The sequence below is a fragment of the Amblyomma americanum genome, chromosome 1 (genome assembly GCF_052857255.1).
Source record: "Amblyomma americanum isolate KBUSLIRL-KWMA chromosome 1, ASM5285725v1, whole genome shotgun sequence".
NCBI classification, from domain to species: domain Eukaryota; kingdom Metazoa; phylum Arthropoda; class Arachnida; order Ixodida; family Ixodidae; genus Amblyomma; species Amblyomma americanum.
In genome coordinates, this window is record NC_135497.1 from 429307891 (window position 1) to 429322926 (window position 15036).

At 43.0% G+C, this 15036-nt stretch overlaps 1 protein-coding gene across 1 annotated transcript in view; it reads right to left on the bottom strand.

Moving 5' to 3' along the window:
- The window catches only part of crb (cell polarity complex component crumbs), a 275406-nt gene that overhangs the window by 114882 nt on the left and 145488 nt on the right, over positions 1 to 15036 (bottom strand). Inside the window, exons 8-10 of the mRNA XM_077650465.1 lie at positions 10506 to 10728; positions 8502 to 8628; positions 7490 to 7646 (exon numbers count right to left, since the gene is read on the bottom strand). Coding sequence (XP_077506591.1) covers positions 7490 to 7646; positions 8502 to 8628; positions 10506 to 10728 — 507 coding nt within the window. The remainder of the gene's footprint in view (positions 1 to 7489; positions 7647 to 8501; positions 8629 to 10505; positions 10729 to 15036) is intronic.

The following is a 15036-nucleotide window of genomic DNA, read 5'->3' on the forward strand; positions in this document are numbered from 1 at the left end:
TTTGCTAATAGGAACCAACCATCTCGATTCATCATTTTTAGCGCTTGGTCTAGTGTCAGGCCAGTGTACGTATATATGTCCTTTTTGTCCTTTGTCTTCTTTTGGGTGATAGGAGTTATGAATCCAAATGCACATTTTGAGTAGCTGCAATTAGTTTGGATTTTTTTTTAGTGTTAGCTGCCTTCGTGGAAGTACACATGCGCAACTGCCTTCTTATGCCTCTGCCTTGTCTACTCGTCGTTCTTTCTCGTGGTGAGAAAGCCTTTTGAAGTGCTGTCACCTCTAGGCCCTACTTTACTAGGGCAGTGTAATCAAGATTGGTATTACTACGGTCAGCTTCAAATAAAGCGCAAATTATGAAAAAGAAACTCTTGTGTAAAGGCCATAGTACCAAATTTCATTCTAGTTCTGGTTCATTATTTAGGAGAAAGTTGTCTGAGGCCAGTGGTTAGACATATATTAAAGGAGTATAGACACCTAATTTTGGTGGCTTGTTTTCTTCTCTACAATGTTGTGGGAGACACTACACATGAATCACCATGTGGTATTCACCTACGACCACTAAATAATTTGCAATTGAAATTTTTCTATCATGCTGTTTCGGTTTGAACAGTTAAACGATGGCTATGACGTCAAAGAGTGGTTCTGTGTCACGTGAGGCATAAAAAAACGTCCATATAATCGCTGCTTCATCGTTCTAATTTACTGCAGTGCTGAAGGCAGCCTTCCTCAAGAGCCGGAATGACAACAAATGTGGAAGCAGCGATTATATTGCAGTTTTTTTCATGTCTCACGTCACGTGGCCTGTAAGCACTCATTGGCGTCACAGTCCTCATTCGGCTGTTGAAACCGAAAGAGCACAAATGCGATAAATTATCTAGTGCTCGTAGGAGCATACCAGGTGGTAATCCACGTATAATAATGCTGTACGCATCATTACAAACAAGAAAACACACACCCAAAAGTTAGGTGTCTTTACTCCTTTAAGGGAGCTGATTAGTTTAAGGGTACCAGCATGCTCAAATTATGTCTTCAATTCATTGCGGTTGGTAACTCATTTTGTAACTCATTACTTTATCGCACTTTGATTCTGCTTTATTATGGTAATGTTATTAGGCATAGCACTGTGGCTTATTCATGGTTTTCGCTACTTTGTGGTGGCATGCATGAAAAGTCCATTTTAAACTATATACTTTCACATTTTCGGTCATTATAGACAGCTGATCCTGAATGACTTTCTGCAATGTGGCTACCACAAATTCCTGATTCTCTTTTTGCAGGTGGGCTTGTGTGGGCGGTAATTTTGTTCTAGTAAATAAGAGGAACCAACATGATTGTAATATGTTTGTTTCCAAATAGCTTTTGGCAAAAAGGGGAGCAAATCAAACACATTCTTTCTACTATATTACTGTAACTATGTATAGCTGCACCTTTTCTCTTGCTCAGAGTTTTTTTTAAATATGCACTCACTATGTATTTTTCAACATCCATTATCCTGTGTTTGTTTTTAGGTGGTGATTGAAAAGTATACAGAAACATCCTTGGTGCCATTATGTGCATGACCGCAGTGATGTAGCTGAGGACAAGCCACAGCGGTGGTCAGGTGCTCAAGGCTTGGGACCATGAGGAGCAGTTGCTGGTTTGCACTTGTGGGACATTTTTGCTGCTCTATACAAATTGGTCATTTGTTTCGGGCTGCCTAAGAGTTCCGTCTGTGTTCGCAGACCACCTTACATTCGTTGCCTCCATCTCTTAACTGAAGTTCGACACGTTCTTTCTTGCTATTGTGATTTTCGTTGAGTGCCACCTAATCAACTTATGCCTGATGAGCACTTGTGAATGTGCACTATAACTCAGATGCCATGTGTGCACCTTGATGCTTTCTTTTATTGAATGCCTTTCTGGTGTTCAAGACTAATTAAATCTGAATGAGGTAGCAATGGGCACCTACAAAGTACCATGCACTGTTTTGTTACAGGATAAAGTGTGTGAGATGCAAGCTCAAAGTTACCTCTTTTTTAATCTCTGATGACCCTATAAAACCAGCTGTATGGTTTTGAGCTTCTGTGGCTGATGTCTACAGAACGAGTAACACACTCATGTGAAATAGTGAAAGCTCCAAGGTACCTGTGTAGGCTTTTGGCTTTGACATGTGCTAGTTGTGGTCACCAAATACCTAATAAGTTCTGTGCCAGTGCATTTTGCAGGTGCAGATAGGAGCACATTGATGGAGGGGCTGCTGTATTTAATGATTGCATTTATTGAACTCTCTTTGTTGAAAAAAATGGGGGCCAACAGGGCTTTCCCTCAGAAAAATTTGTTCATGGAAATGGTTAGTTCCTTCCTAAATTTGCCTTTGTTTGTGGGAACATCGCATTTTGAAGTTTAGACTATTTTTTAGGCCAACTGCATGTAACTTTCAGTTGAATAATAGAAGGTTTAGTTTAAAATTCCCATGTATTCAGAGAAATTCCTAAATGGATTAGGCTCTAATTGAATGCATAATTTTCATTAACACCTGCTTCTATGTGGAGCAATAATTCTACAAAGGAAATTTGTAGAGCTGTCTCAGGAATTCTGCAACTGAAAGAAAAATCATGGTCAAAGGCTCAAACCTAAGACAAAGACCTGTTTGCGGCAGTCCCTCTTCCCACCCAGGACAGCTTTCACTAGAAAGAATTAGCCTGAATTTATTGACAACTTGAAGTGGGAATGATATTAGCCCATGCATTAGGGGAAACCTCCAAGGTGGACCAGACAAATGTTTTTCATATACAAATTTTCTGTGAAAGCTGCAAGGCATTCCCTTGTTGTATGGCTGCATTCATGTGTATGCTAATGAGTAATTACGCTCTAATTACTGACCAGATTTCAGAAACTGAATATTGGTATTCCAATAGTATTGTGCTGTATTATGTCACCGTATTATGTTAAGCTTCCTTCAAGAGGTCCGAAAAGATTTTTGCATCTCATATGCTGACTGCATGGAGCCTTTGTAAATGAAAGCATGCGATTACTTGTGTGTACTGTTGATTTTAGCGAAAGGTTAACCACAGTCAGCCACTAACTCATAGTTCCAGAGCCAGTGGTGCTTCCTGCAATTTAATAGTTCACATATTTAGTCTAGCATTAGATTTTCTTAGTCATATTAGACTAGTAGTGCTCCGTGGACTTCCTTGGCATGCATTTTTTGAACAGAGGCTGCTTTTAGTTGAGGTTTACTTCTGTTTTGTGGCACTTTCAACACAATTTCCTAGTAGTACTGGTTACCTAAATTTTCATGAACCTGTTATTTTTCTTTCTTTGGCTGAGCCCGGGTAGTGGTTACTTTGCAGGCTTGTAAAAAATTCACCTGATCTCGTGTGATAGTACTGCTTGCACTGATTTGTACCTTGTACGTAGAGTACCTGTAGCTTTTAAGCAGGTCTGAAACCTCCATAATGCTTGTAGGTTTTCTGTGATCTTGCTGTACTAATTTCAACACTGATCTCTCTGCCAAAATATCAGTGTGCACTGAGAATTTTCTGTCTTGAATAGGGTTCTCTGCTGACCATTGGTTATATTGATAGCTTAACTGGTGTGCTGTTATTGAGAATTTTGAATGTGCTATAATAAACACATTAGTTATAGTAAACACTATTTTGTCACAGTTGTAGGATCTTACATTTTGATGCATTCTTCTAATAAAATGCTGCACTATCTTCTTCCAGCAAAACCTGATGCAGTGACGCATTTGTGTGATCTGTGTACTGATCTTTAGGAACGGAATGAAGTAAAAAAACTTAACATTCTTGTTTCATGCTGTTGTATATGAAGTGACTGCCAAATTGATTCATCGCTTGACACTACAGTCGCCGACCGATTTTTCTGGGACATGCACCCAATTACAGCTTTTGCCCCTCTCTTGAAACTCCTGTTGTGGAAGCCAGTGCTTTTTATTCTGGACAGACGCTTACATTTCTCATAAGTTTTAAACTGTGTGGTTTGTTGCGTGCCGATGATAACTGTATATGGTTTCCTTGCTTGGAGTACCTGTTTCTGTGTGTCCTGATTAAGCTGCTTTTCTGTTTTGTCCCCATTGGTTGCCAGTTCGTAATCACTCCGTTCACTGCCAGAGGAAATCTTATTGTAGAAAGTAGCAGGCACGGCGAACCACCGCCCTGCTTTCAAAGAGTGCTTCTGGCAGTGAACAGGGAGGATGGAAACTTGCTATCAGAGGTCATTTACAGTAAATCAGCTTATTCTGCACGCACCAAGAAGGTATCTTGAACAAGGAGGCTACCGGTTGGTGCCATTTACAAGAGCCCACACTGTTTAAGCACTCATGACAGGTGTGTGAATGTCTGCACATAATGAAAGCAGCCTTCCACAGCAGCGATTCAAAGAGGGGTGCTATTACTGCTCCTGGGAACATCCTGTTGACATCCTGCAGTCAAGACAGGTAAAACCATGGGATGTCGTGCGGACGTCCGCTTCGAAACAATCGGCGATCCGCATCCGGCGGACGTCCGTCGTTTCAGTAGGTAGCTCCGCGGGACGTCCCAAAGGACGTTCGAGCATCCGTCACCAGGCATCCGCTGGATGTTTGACGGCTTTTCATGGTCCAATGGGAAGTAGACGTATTGTCTTACCACTTCCAGCACATCGCTACCAACTTTAAACTGTTGTTCCTTTCGCAGACTGCTGAACATTACTTTGGTTTTCTGCATTTTAATTTTTAGACCCACAGCACTGCTCTGCCTGTAACTCATTGATCATGTTTTGCAATTCATCTCCTCAGTGACTTAGCAAGGCAATGTCATCAATAAATCGCAGATTACTAAGGTATTCTCCATTAACTCTTATTCCCAACTGTTCCCAATCCAGGCACCCTGTAAACAGGTGGCGAATACCATTGGTGAGATCGGGTCTCCCTGCCTGACACCCTTACTGTAATTTTATTGCAACTTCATGGAGGACTATGGTAGCTGTGTACCAGCTATAGATATTTTCCAGTATTTTGACATAAGGATTTTCTACACCCTCATTTTGCAATGTCTGCATGACTGCTGAAGTTTCGAATGAGTCAAATGCTTTCTCGTAATCTATAAAAGCTATATATAGGTGTTGGCACCTCTGCACATTTCTCTATCACCTGACTGAGAGTGTCAGTATGATCTATTGTCAAGTGCTCTTTACGAAAGCCTGCCTGATCATTTAGTTGATTAAAGTCTAAGGTTGTCCTGACTATTAGCAATAACCTTAGAAAATACCTCATAGGCAATGAATAGCAAGCTGGTCGGTCTAATTTTTCAAGTCCTTGATGTCTCCTTTCTTATGGATTAAGAAGATGATAGCGTTCTTTCAAGCTGGTGCACTCGAGGTAATAAGGCATTGCATATGCAGGGTGGCTGCATATGCAGGGTGGCTACTTTTTCCAGTATAATCTTCCCTCCACCCTTCAACAGATCTGCTGTTACTTGATCCTCACCAGCTGCTTTCTCCCTTTTCAATGCTCCTAAAGTTTTCCTTACTTTCTCTTTCGTTAATGGTGGGATGTGCCAGCGTTATGTGCTACTGCCTCTCTCATTAACAATCTGATTACACTGGCCACTGTATAGATTTGTTTAGAACTCTTCAGCAACTTTAACGATCTTTTCCACATTACTAATGACATTGCCCTCTTTGTCTCTTAACGAATACATCTGGTTTTTGCCTATGCCTAGTTACCTCTTCACCGCTTTTAGGCTAACTCCGTTCTTTTGCGCATGATTGATTCTCTCCTTTTTAAACTTCCTCATGTCGGCTACCTTGTGCTTATTGATCAACTTTGATAGCTTTGCCAGTTCTACTTTTTAGGGTTAGATGCTTTCATGCTCTGCAGTTTCTTAATCAGATCTTTTGTCTCCTGAGATAGCTTGCCAGTGTCCTGTTGAACCAACCTACTGCCTACTTCTGCTCCTCATTCCATTATAGTAGGTGTGAGATTATCGATCACTGCTTGACCTTTAACGCCGTTGTCCTCAGTTAAAGCCGAATATCTGTTCTGCAATGATATCTTGAATTCTTCTACTAGTTTCCCTCTAACTGCTAACTTGTTAATGGGCGTCCGTGTCACTAGTTTCTTCAGTTCCCTCTTCAAGTACAGGCTAATTCGAGAACTTACCATTCTGTGGTCGCTACAATTCACCCTTCCGAGGACCTCCACACACTGCATGATGCCCAAGTGAGAGCATATCATGAAGTTATTTCATTTTTGGTCTCACCATTGGTGCTCTTCCACGTCCATTTCCTGTTTTCTTATTTGCGAAAGAAAGTATTCATGACCCATAAATTATTTCTCTGCAAACTCTACTAACTCCCCCTTACTATTCCTGGAGCCTATACTATAGTCGCCTACTGCCTGGTCTCCAGCCTGCTTCTTCCCTACCTTGACACTGAAGTCACCCATCAGTACAGTGTACTATGTTTTGCTTTGCTCACTGCCAATTCCACATCCTTACAGAAACTTTCTACGATCCGGTCATCGTGGCTAGATGTAGGCACATAGGCCTTCATCACATTCAGCTTGTTCCTCTTATTAAGCTTTATTACGATAGCTGCCACCCTCTCGTTAATACTGTAGAATTCCTCCATGCTCCCAGCTATATCCTAATTGATGAGAAAACCCCCACCTAGTTCTTGTCTGTCCACTAATCCATGATAGCACAGTATGTGCCCACCCTTTAAGACTGTACATGCTGCATCTGTCCTCCAATATCTACCTAAGCCCTACGACCTCCCATTTAATACCCCTTAGTTCTACTAACAGCACTGCTAGACTAGCCTCACTGGATAAGGTTCTAGCGTTAAACATTGACAAGTTTAGTTTCCAATGGCAGCCTGTCCGAAGCCAGATTCTTAGCACCCTACGCTGCGTCACAGGCCTGACTGCTGCCTTGATCAGTTGCTCCGCAGCCGTTGGGATCTGAGGGCCAAGGGTTAGGTTTGTTCATATAGGAAGGAGGGTGTGGCCAAGTATTACAACAGGGTGGCCAAATCCTGTTCTGGTGAGGGAGTGGGTTGTTGGTTCTGGTCACTGAAATCAAGCTGCACCCCAGGCATAGCTATGCAATTCCATCAACACGAGGATTTTTTTTTTTTAAACCCGATAGAGAATTGCACGGCACCAGGATTCGAACCCCAGTTCTCTTGCATGCGAGGCAGATGCTCTACCTTTACGCCATCACTGCCCCTCCCAATGGGCCATGGCTGCAGCTATACTTCTTCATTGATGTATAACCTCGTTAATTTACTTTACCTCAGTTTTACTGTAGTAAGCAGGTGTAGAAAGGTGTAAGTTATGCAAAAATGAATAGAAGAAAAACCCTGTTTCTAGGAATATTTATGGTTGCAAAGGTCCAAGACCTGTCTCTTTAAGCAAAACCAGCTTCAGCTGCAAGTGGTGCTCTAAATTCTAACTGTATGCCGTTTTCAAACCAACCACTTTAGTGGCTTCAATGACCCTTACCAGAGTATCCTGGCAGGCACTGGCAGCTGAACCGGCCACCTGCTGCCACATGGCAAGTGCCGTGCAGACAAGGATTGGTTCCTTGGCAGGGGTCGTGTGACTGGTCGCATTGCTCTCCTGTCCAGCCAGCCTCACATGTGCATACAAAGTCATTCACCTGAAAGCAGAAGTTTGGCAGAGGGCAAAAAATATTTCACTCAAATTAGTTTCACTCGGTTCTCTCTCTTTCTTCCTCTCTTCTTTATTATATATTTTCTTTTTTGTTATCAACAAGTCACTTAAAGCAAAGCCACTGGTGAGAAGAGCATGAACGGAAGTTAAAATCAGTTAAGGAAAAGTACCACCATACAGGTTCCTTTCCTAACAAATCCACAGCCTGAAATTAAATCCTAGTTGATTCCTCGCAGGAATCTGCTGCTTAGTGATACATTTTCTAGCTTTTGCACAGGCACTGATGCACCGTGTTAGTACATTCCTGTTTCAGCACAGGATGGGACGTTCTATCAACTGCTCAACTGCAATGCTCAAAAACTGTGGAAACATTTTACAGCTGCGCGGGAATGTAGGGTAATGTGTGAACAGACACGTATAGAAAGCTGTGCACAGGCACTGATGCACCGTGTTAGTACATTCCTGTTTCAGCACAAGATGGGACGTTCTATCAACTGCTCAACTGCAATGCTCAAAAACTGTGGAAACATTTTACAGTTGCGCGGGAATGTAGGGTAATGTGTGAACAGACACGTATAGAAAGCTGTGCTACTCAACTAAACAATCGACAACTATGTCAGCTTCAGTGCTACAAAATTTCAATCTGAGAGCACAAGTTTACCAAATAAATTCCAAGTTCTTAAGCCTGCTCAGCCATGAATGCTACCACTTGAATGCAGTGCTGTGTATATATAAAAAAAAGTAACTCTCTGAGACCTGTAGGATTGTTCATGCAACTGACTCCATTCTGCCAGCTGCAACATTGCGCCCTTCCCCACTCAATTTTGCAACCCTGACTAACCAGGTTATGGCAAGTTCCTCCGTTGAGGCAGGGACTGCTAGCACAAAGATCATCCTTCCGCTCACACAGGTCGCCCGAGTAGCCTGGCAGACAGAGACACACAGGTCCCCACTGGTCTGAGTGGCACCTGCAGATACACAGCAAGAAAAAGGTGACAACCTGCAGCTTGCTGCTGATGCATGAAAGACGTGAACGTCTACATAAAAAAATACATGGCAATTACACATTCATATGGTAACGTGGATTATGAGCGCTAGCTAGTTTTCTCTAGTGCTTTTGTGATTGATAATTTTGAAATGTATGCTCTTCCAAAAAACACAAACTTGATTAATTCATCTTTCATGGGCGGCTAATATTTGGCAAGGCCGTACTTTAAGATCTTGCAGTCTTTCACAGGTGGCATGGAGCTCGTGCACCTGCACTTCGGAGTTCAGGCGCTCTTTACGTTTGACCTCGGCCCACTGCTCCTGTCATGAACACTTAGGTGTATGCCTATGCCACGGCCTTTACTCTGCCTGCACATCACCCCGCTTGAAAGCCCTGGCCACTCCTTTATGCGCCGCATCCTTCACTTGAGCTTCTACCCTGCATTGTTCCTCCATGCGACTGACATGAGGTTCACCCACATGTGGTGCCTTTGGGACTGGCTGCAACATGTAAACGCTCCCTGCTTGGCACCCTCTATGCTGTGGTTAGCTCATTGCTCCTTGGTGTGTATGGGTAACTGAAAGTCAGCATACGTGGCATGCCCTCCGCTCCTTCTCACGCTTCCTCGTGTGCTCTATCAGCTTATGCACTAAACACTATGCATGGGAGCCACTGCTGCACCAAAGGCTGCACATGTTAACACACCAGAGGCTTCCAATGCAGAATAGTGCAAATTCTTTATCCTCAATTTGTGGAATTTAAGATATTCTGCCGCAGAAAATTACGTGCCTTCTCCATGCCTGACATCACAGCCACTGACAAAAGTACTATCAACTGTCTGCAAGAAATTTGAAGTTTTTTACTTCAGCCTGCTTAAAGGGCAGTTCTGGAGTTTTTCGAAGCTATCATATTCTAATGAAACTTATACTTACAGCTTTTTCTCTTATTCCTGATCACTTTCACAAAGTTTAACAGCCATGCAATATTTCATTCTAGTGAAGATTGATTTTAAAGTTCGCTGCTTCTATGGCCTCAGTTGCAGTTCATGCCTTTTACAGGCAACACCGCATTTTAAACGTCACAAACATTCCCCGCACGAAAATACCTGCCCCTTCAGCACCAAAATTTTTAGGCTTGCATTATGTCATCTCAGGAATTTTATGAAAAGACTAAACTTTTTGAGTCACCACTTCAGCCATTCATCGCACGTATGAGTGTTTTTCCAGTGATGTTTGTGACATCGTCTTTGCATCACGCAAAGCATTGTCCCTAGCCACGGCCTGAGTTTCAGTTCCAGTTTGCTGTTTTCACTGTTTTAAAACGGTTCCTCTCGGTATTTTGAAAAACTTTGTTCTAGCGGAGAGAGGGGACTCTAAGGAATGTGATGCAATTATCAACTCAAAATGCTCCAAAATTGCCTGGAGCTGCTCCTTAACATTAGAGTCAGAAGACGACGAGCACTGCACGCACAGTCTACCATGCTTAGCATCTACTGACAGAGTAAACCCTTTCTGCAAGGCAAGCTTTCAAAAAATAAAACTTTAAATCTACTGGTTTCAAAAAATAAAACTTTAAATCTACTGGTCCATTTACCTTTCCTGCTGATAGTACATCACTGCTAAAGCTGATTGCTCTGAGGTGCAGGCTTCAAAACACAACACAGGAAAGTTTTAATCCCTGCAGTAGCACAAGAACTTTCTTTTCACGCCATGCATGCTAAATACAGATGCGGGCAGACATTTTTGACCGTTCGATGGGCTCACGTAAGATGCAAACCACACTAAGACAAATGACACACACTCACACAAACACAAACACACACAAAACAAAGGAGGTGGTAAGTAGTGATGTCCTCACGTGGCTCCATTCTGGCAGGGGCTTAGCTCGCATGGGTCTGTGGTGAAGGTGAGCTCGCAATGCTTCCCCCGGAAGCCAGCCGCACATGAGCACTGATATGCCGCAGGCCCTCCCGAAAGCACAGAGAAGGCCTGGCCAGAGTCGTGACACAGGCCGCCGTAGAGGCAAGGATTTGAAGGTGATGTGCAGTTGTATGACCGCACACACTGTCCCAAGGCAGGATCTGCCAAGAGGTTATTCATACACATCACTAGACAGCCATACGACGGCAGCAATAACTTCACGCAAAGTTTAGTAGCCAAAGCCATATTCTGAAACAGCCTCACTGCAGCACAGGACATTCAACACCACAGTAGTTGCAGTTCTGCTGAAGCATTTCACTGATTGCGCAGTGTTTAGTATGTCCAACTGTGGGCACTAAGCTCTTCGTTATGAGTTTGCACATCACAATGCGTATACTACAGTCAAGCCCGCTTATAACAAACATGAGCGTCACGCGGCATCCGTATGTTATGTCCCGAAGTTCGTAGTAAGGGGACCACAGCTTTAGACAGTTGCTTGTCAAAACACAAAATTTTTTTCTTTGCAAAAAAGTTTGAGATGGAAATCTGTTTTTGCAGCGCAGATCCGATGAGGGAGGTTTCCAGTTTATCTAGAGCAGAAGCATGCTCTTTGCCGAGGCCCTTGGCATAGACAAGTTGTCTGAGGCTCTCTACGTAGGCCATTGCTACAGGCACGCTTATGGGTGCTGGCTCCGAAGTTTCATCTTCATCCGATTCCTCCGTGTCACTCTCGTCCCGCACTTCAGAAACGATGCCCTCGTCCGTGCACGGTTCCGTGGTGTTGGCGTCGTCATCAATAGAAATAAAATCATTCCAACCAATGCCATGACCCCCCATATCGGAGTCGACGACGAGCTGCCACAAATCGCCGCCGGCCTGGTCATCTTCCAAAGCGTCAGGCTGGGCATCAGACACTGTGTTGACGAAGCAGGCCTTGCGGAAGCAGTTCCGCCCGCAAGTGGCTTTCATCATCTCTACCGCTGAATACAATGAAAATGGGCACAGTATTCCAGTCCGCCATCCCGAATTACAAGGGCCCGAGATTTAACGAAGCCAATGAAACGTCCACACCTCAACAAGAGTGACAAAAGCGTGCGAAAGGGTAGACTTGCAATGTGCACAAGCAGCAATCAAGCTAAATATATACAGACGCACAGCACCCGCGGAGAGATCAATGAGGGGCGTCTGTGAGCGTCAGTGCAGCCACCTCTTGGCTCCAACGGAAGGCTTACAGATCAGCGCGGGCGGCAGCGCGGTTGATTGCAGGGGCCACGCACGGGTTTGCAAGAGAGTGAGGAGAGGGGAGCGGAGTTGCGAGGAGGGGCGGGAGGGCGATCTTGGAAGGCGCGTCGGTGGGGAAAGGGTAGCTTGCTTGAGAGCAGCACGAAACAAGGCGGGCAGTTTGCCTGCGATGATGCTCGGGAAAACATACCGCGTGCCAGGTGCACAAAGGGGTCGGAGGCAAGTTATCTCGCATCGCGATGCCGGGTTTACGCCGTCCGATCGCTGTAACCGATCAGCAGGGCTTAATGACGTTCGTTATACGTGTGATTTTGTGCCATTGAAATAATGTATATTTTGACGGTCACGCAGGTCTCGTTCGTTATAAGCGAAAGTTCGTCTTAAACGGGGCCGTTATATGCGAGCTCAACTGTATCACTGACACCAAAATGGCCAAGGCCAAAAGTGGCCTGGGTTTCACTGCGTACAAGCAACACATGTATCAGTGGCTACTGCAAACATCAAGGCACTCGTCCAGTTTACAGAAGAGTTAACAAGTACAAGTGGTGGATATTGCAATGGTCCGTGCATATCAGCAAGAATGAACACTATAAATCTGAGTAGTATTAGCATCGCTGAGCACAAGTGAGAGCCGATGAATGCAGCTGTTGGTGAGCGTTGTGTTGTGTTGTGTTGGGTTTAATGGCACATAAGCAGCTAAGGCTATCATGCGCCAGGCTCAAGGTATAGGAACACTTTTCTGTAGGTGGGAGGAAACATGGTTGTGTAGAGGACTTAAATTGCTATTTCGTTCTGGTAGTAATAAGAGAAAGAAGAAGTTTTATAAATGGCTAAAAATAAATGTTTTCAAGAAGGTCAGATAACCTCAGTAGCCATCCTTGGCTGGGCAAGAATCCTGAAGCTCCCAACCATTCAAATAACCACCTCAGCCCTCTTCTCATGAAATGAGAAAATGGCTGAAATGCATCATATTTTAAAGCAAAGCTGTGGATCAAAGTTTACAGTCTCTGAAGACCATCTGCCTCTTTTAAAAAGCTAAAAACGGAAGATATGTTAACAATGGCATTTTCGCCTAAAAGCAGCGCTGGGTGTAAAGGAATGTATTCATTATAAAACTTCGTAAAGTGCTTATTTCTTAGTTTTTCGAGTTTTGCACACGAGAATAAAATATGGTTTATTGTTAGTTCGTCTCCACATCTTTCCCAACGAGGTTTATCTTGTTTCGTTAGTAAGAAATTATGTGTAATGTGTGTATGTCCAATGCGGAGACGACATAAAATTACTTCAATAAATCGTTCCTGGTGCCTACAGGTCTTCCATTCACCCAGGACAGGTTTTACAAAGTGCAGCTTGTTGTTAATCTCGTTGTCCCAAGAGGCCTGCCATTTTTCTCTAAATTTATTCTGGACTGACTTGATGCAGTCCTTATGCGGTATGTTTACTGGTTTTATTTTTGCGTTAAGGGCAAGTGCGGCGCTTGCATCAGCCCTCTCATTTCAGCTGATGCCCACGTGACTGGGAACCCAGCAAAACTTTATTGTATGTCCTTGTGAATAAGCTCGTATTACATTATGTATTATGTTTCCTATTAAGGGTTCAGTTGCATTTCTGGGGTTTATTGCTGTAATTACGCTGAGAGAGTCACTGTAGATAACACTGTTCTGTATGTTTTTCTTCAATATTTGTTCTACAGCTAGAGCAATGGCGTAGCATTCTGCTGTAAAGATTGAAGCGCACTGAGGCAGCCTGACTACTTTTTCCCATTTCCCTTGCACTAACGCGCTCCCTACATAGAGTGCTGTCTTAGAGCCATCTGTGTAGAAATCTGTGCAATTGTTGTATTTTTCACTTACGCCAAGAAACTCTTGCTGTATATATTCCAGTGGGGTATGTCTTTTTTGAATGTGTGTCAGTGCGAAATCGCATACACCAGGAAACAAGTACCAAGGTGGCAACCTATCGGGTCTCTGGGCAACATCAGGAAGTGCATCTAGTATGTTTATTTCTTGGCATATTTCTTCAAAGCGGAGGAGCAATGGTTTTACAGCTTGAGGTTTGTTGGTGAACAGTGTTCTGGATGGGCATTTTGTAACTATGGTGTAACAAAGATGTTTCGGTAGGGACCTTACAAGCAACACATGTATCAGTGGCTACTGCAAACATCAAGGCACTCGTCCAGTTTACAGAAGAGTTAACAAGTACAAGTGGTGGATATTGCAATGGTCCGTGCATATCAGCAAGAATGAACACTATAAATCTGAGTAGTATTAGCATCGCTGAGCACAAGTGAAAGCCGATGAATGCAGCTGTTGGTGAGCATGCGGCTGCCAATTACTGTGAACAATGAGCATAAGCTAGCAAGAAGAACAAGATCCATAATGTCCCGAGTGAGCCCAAAATGTGATAATTCCCATGCATCAAGGGCCCAACTGATGTGCAAAGTGCAATCCATATTCAGTTGGCAGAGCTTTCAGAAAATGTAATATGATCTTCAGGGGGGACACCCCTCTTAGAGCTATTTTTCTTATTTCTTGATAAATATTCATGAAACTTACCCAGTTTATGTATTTCAATACGCTGATTTCAAATATGCTTTTATTTTTCCTGTGAAACAAGTAGTTCTCAAAATATTGTGCAATCTTTGTTTGGAACATGCAGGTAACTTAACTTTGTAACAGTAAATGCCACGGTGAAGTTTAGCATACAGACACGATCTAGAATGTTCATAGAGTGCAATAAGAAAAAAATTGTTGTTTTAGGCCCATTTGAACAGAAGTTACAGCACATTAAAATTTACCAGGTAAAATTCAATATAGCGGCTCAGGCGAAATGTATTGTTTTAAAATTATACTGATTCGAAACTGGTCTTGATTTAGTCTTACTTCACTCTCTGCGAGTTTATGTACCCAGTTTATGTATTTCAACACGCTGATTTCAAATATGCTTTTATTTTTCCTGTGAAACAAGTAGTTCTCAAAATATTGCGCAATCTTTGTTTGGAACATGCAGGTAACTTAATTTTGTAACAGTAAATGCCACGGTGAAGTTCAGCATACAGACACGATCTAGAATGTTCATGGAGTGCAATAAGAAAAAAATTGTTGTTTTAGGCCCATTTGAACAGAAGTTACAGCACATTAAAATTTACCAGGTAAAATTCAATATAGCGGCTCAGGCGAAATGTATTGTTTTAAAATTATACTGATTCGAAACTGGTCTTGATTTAG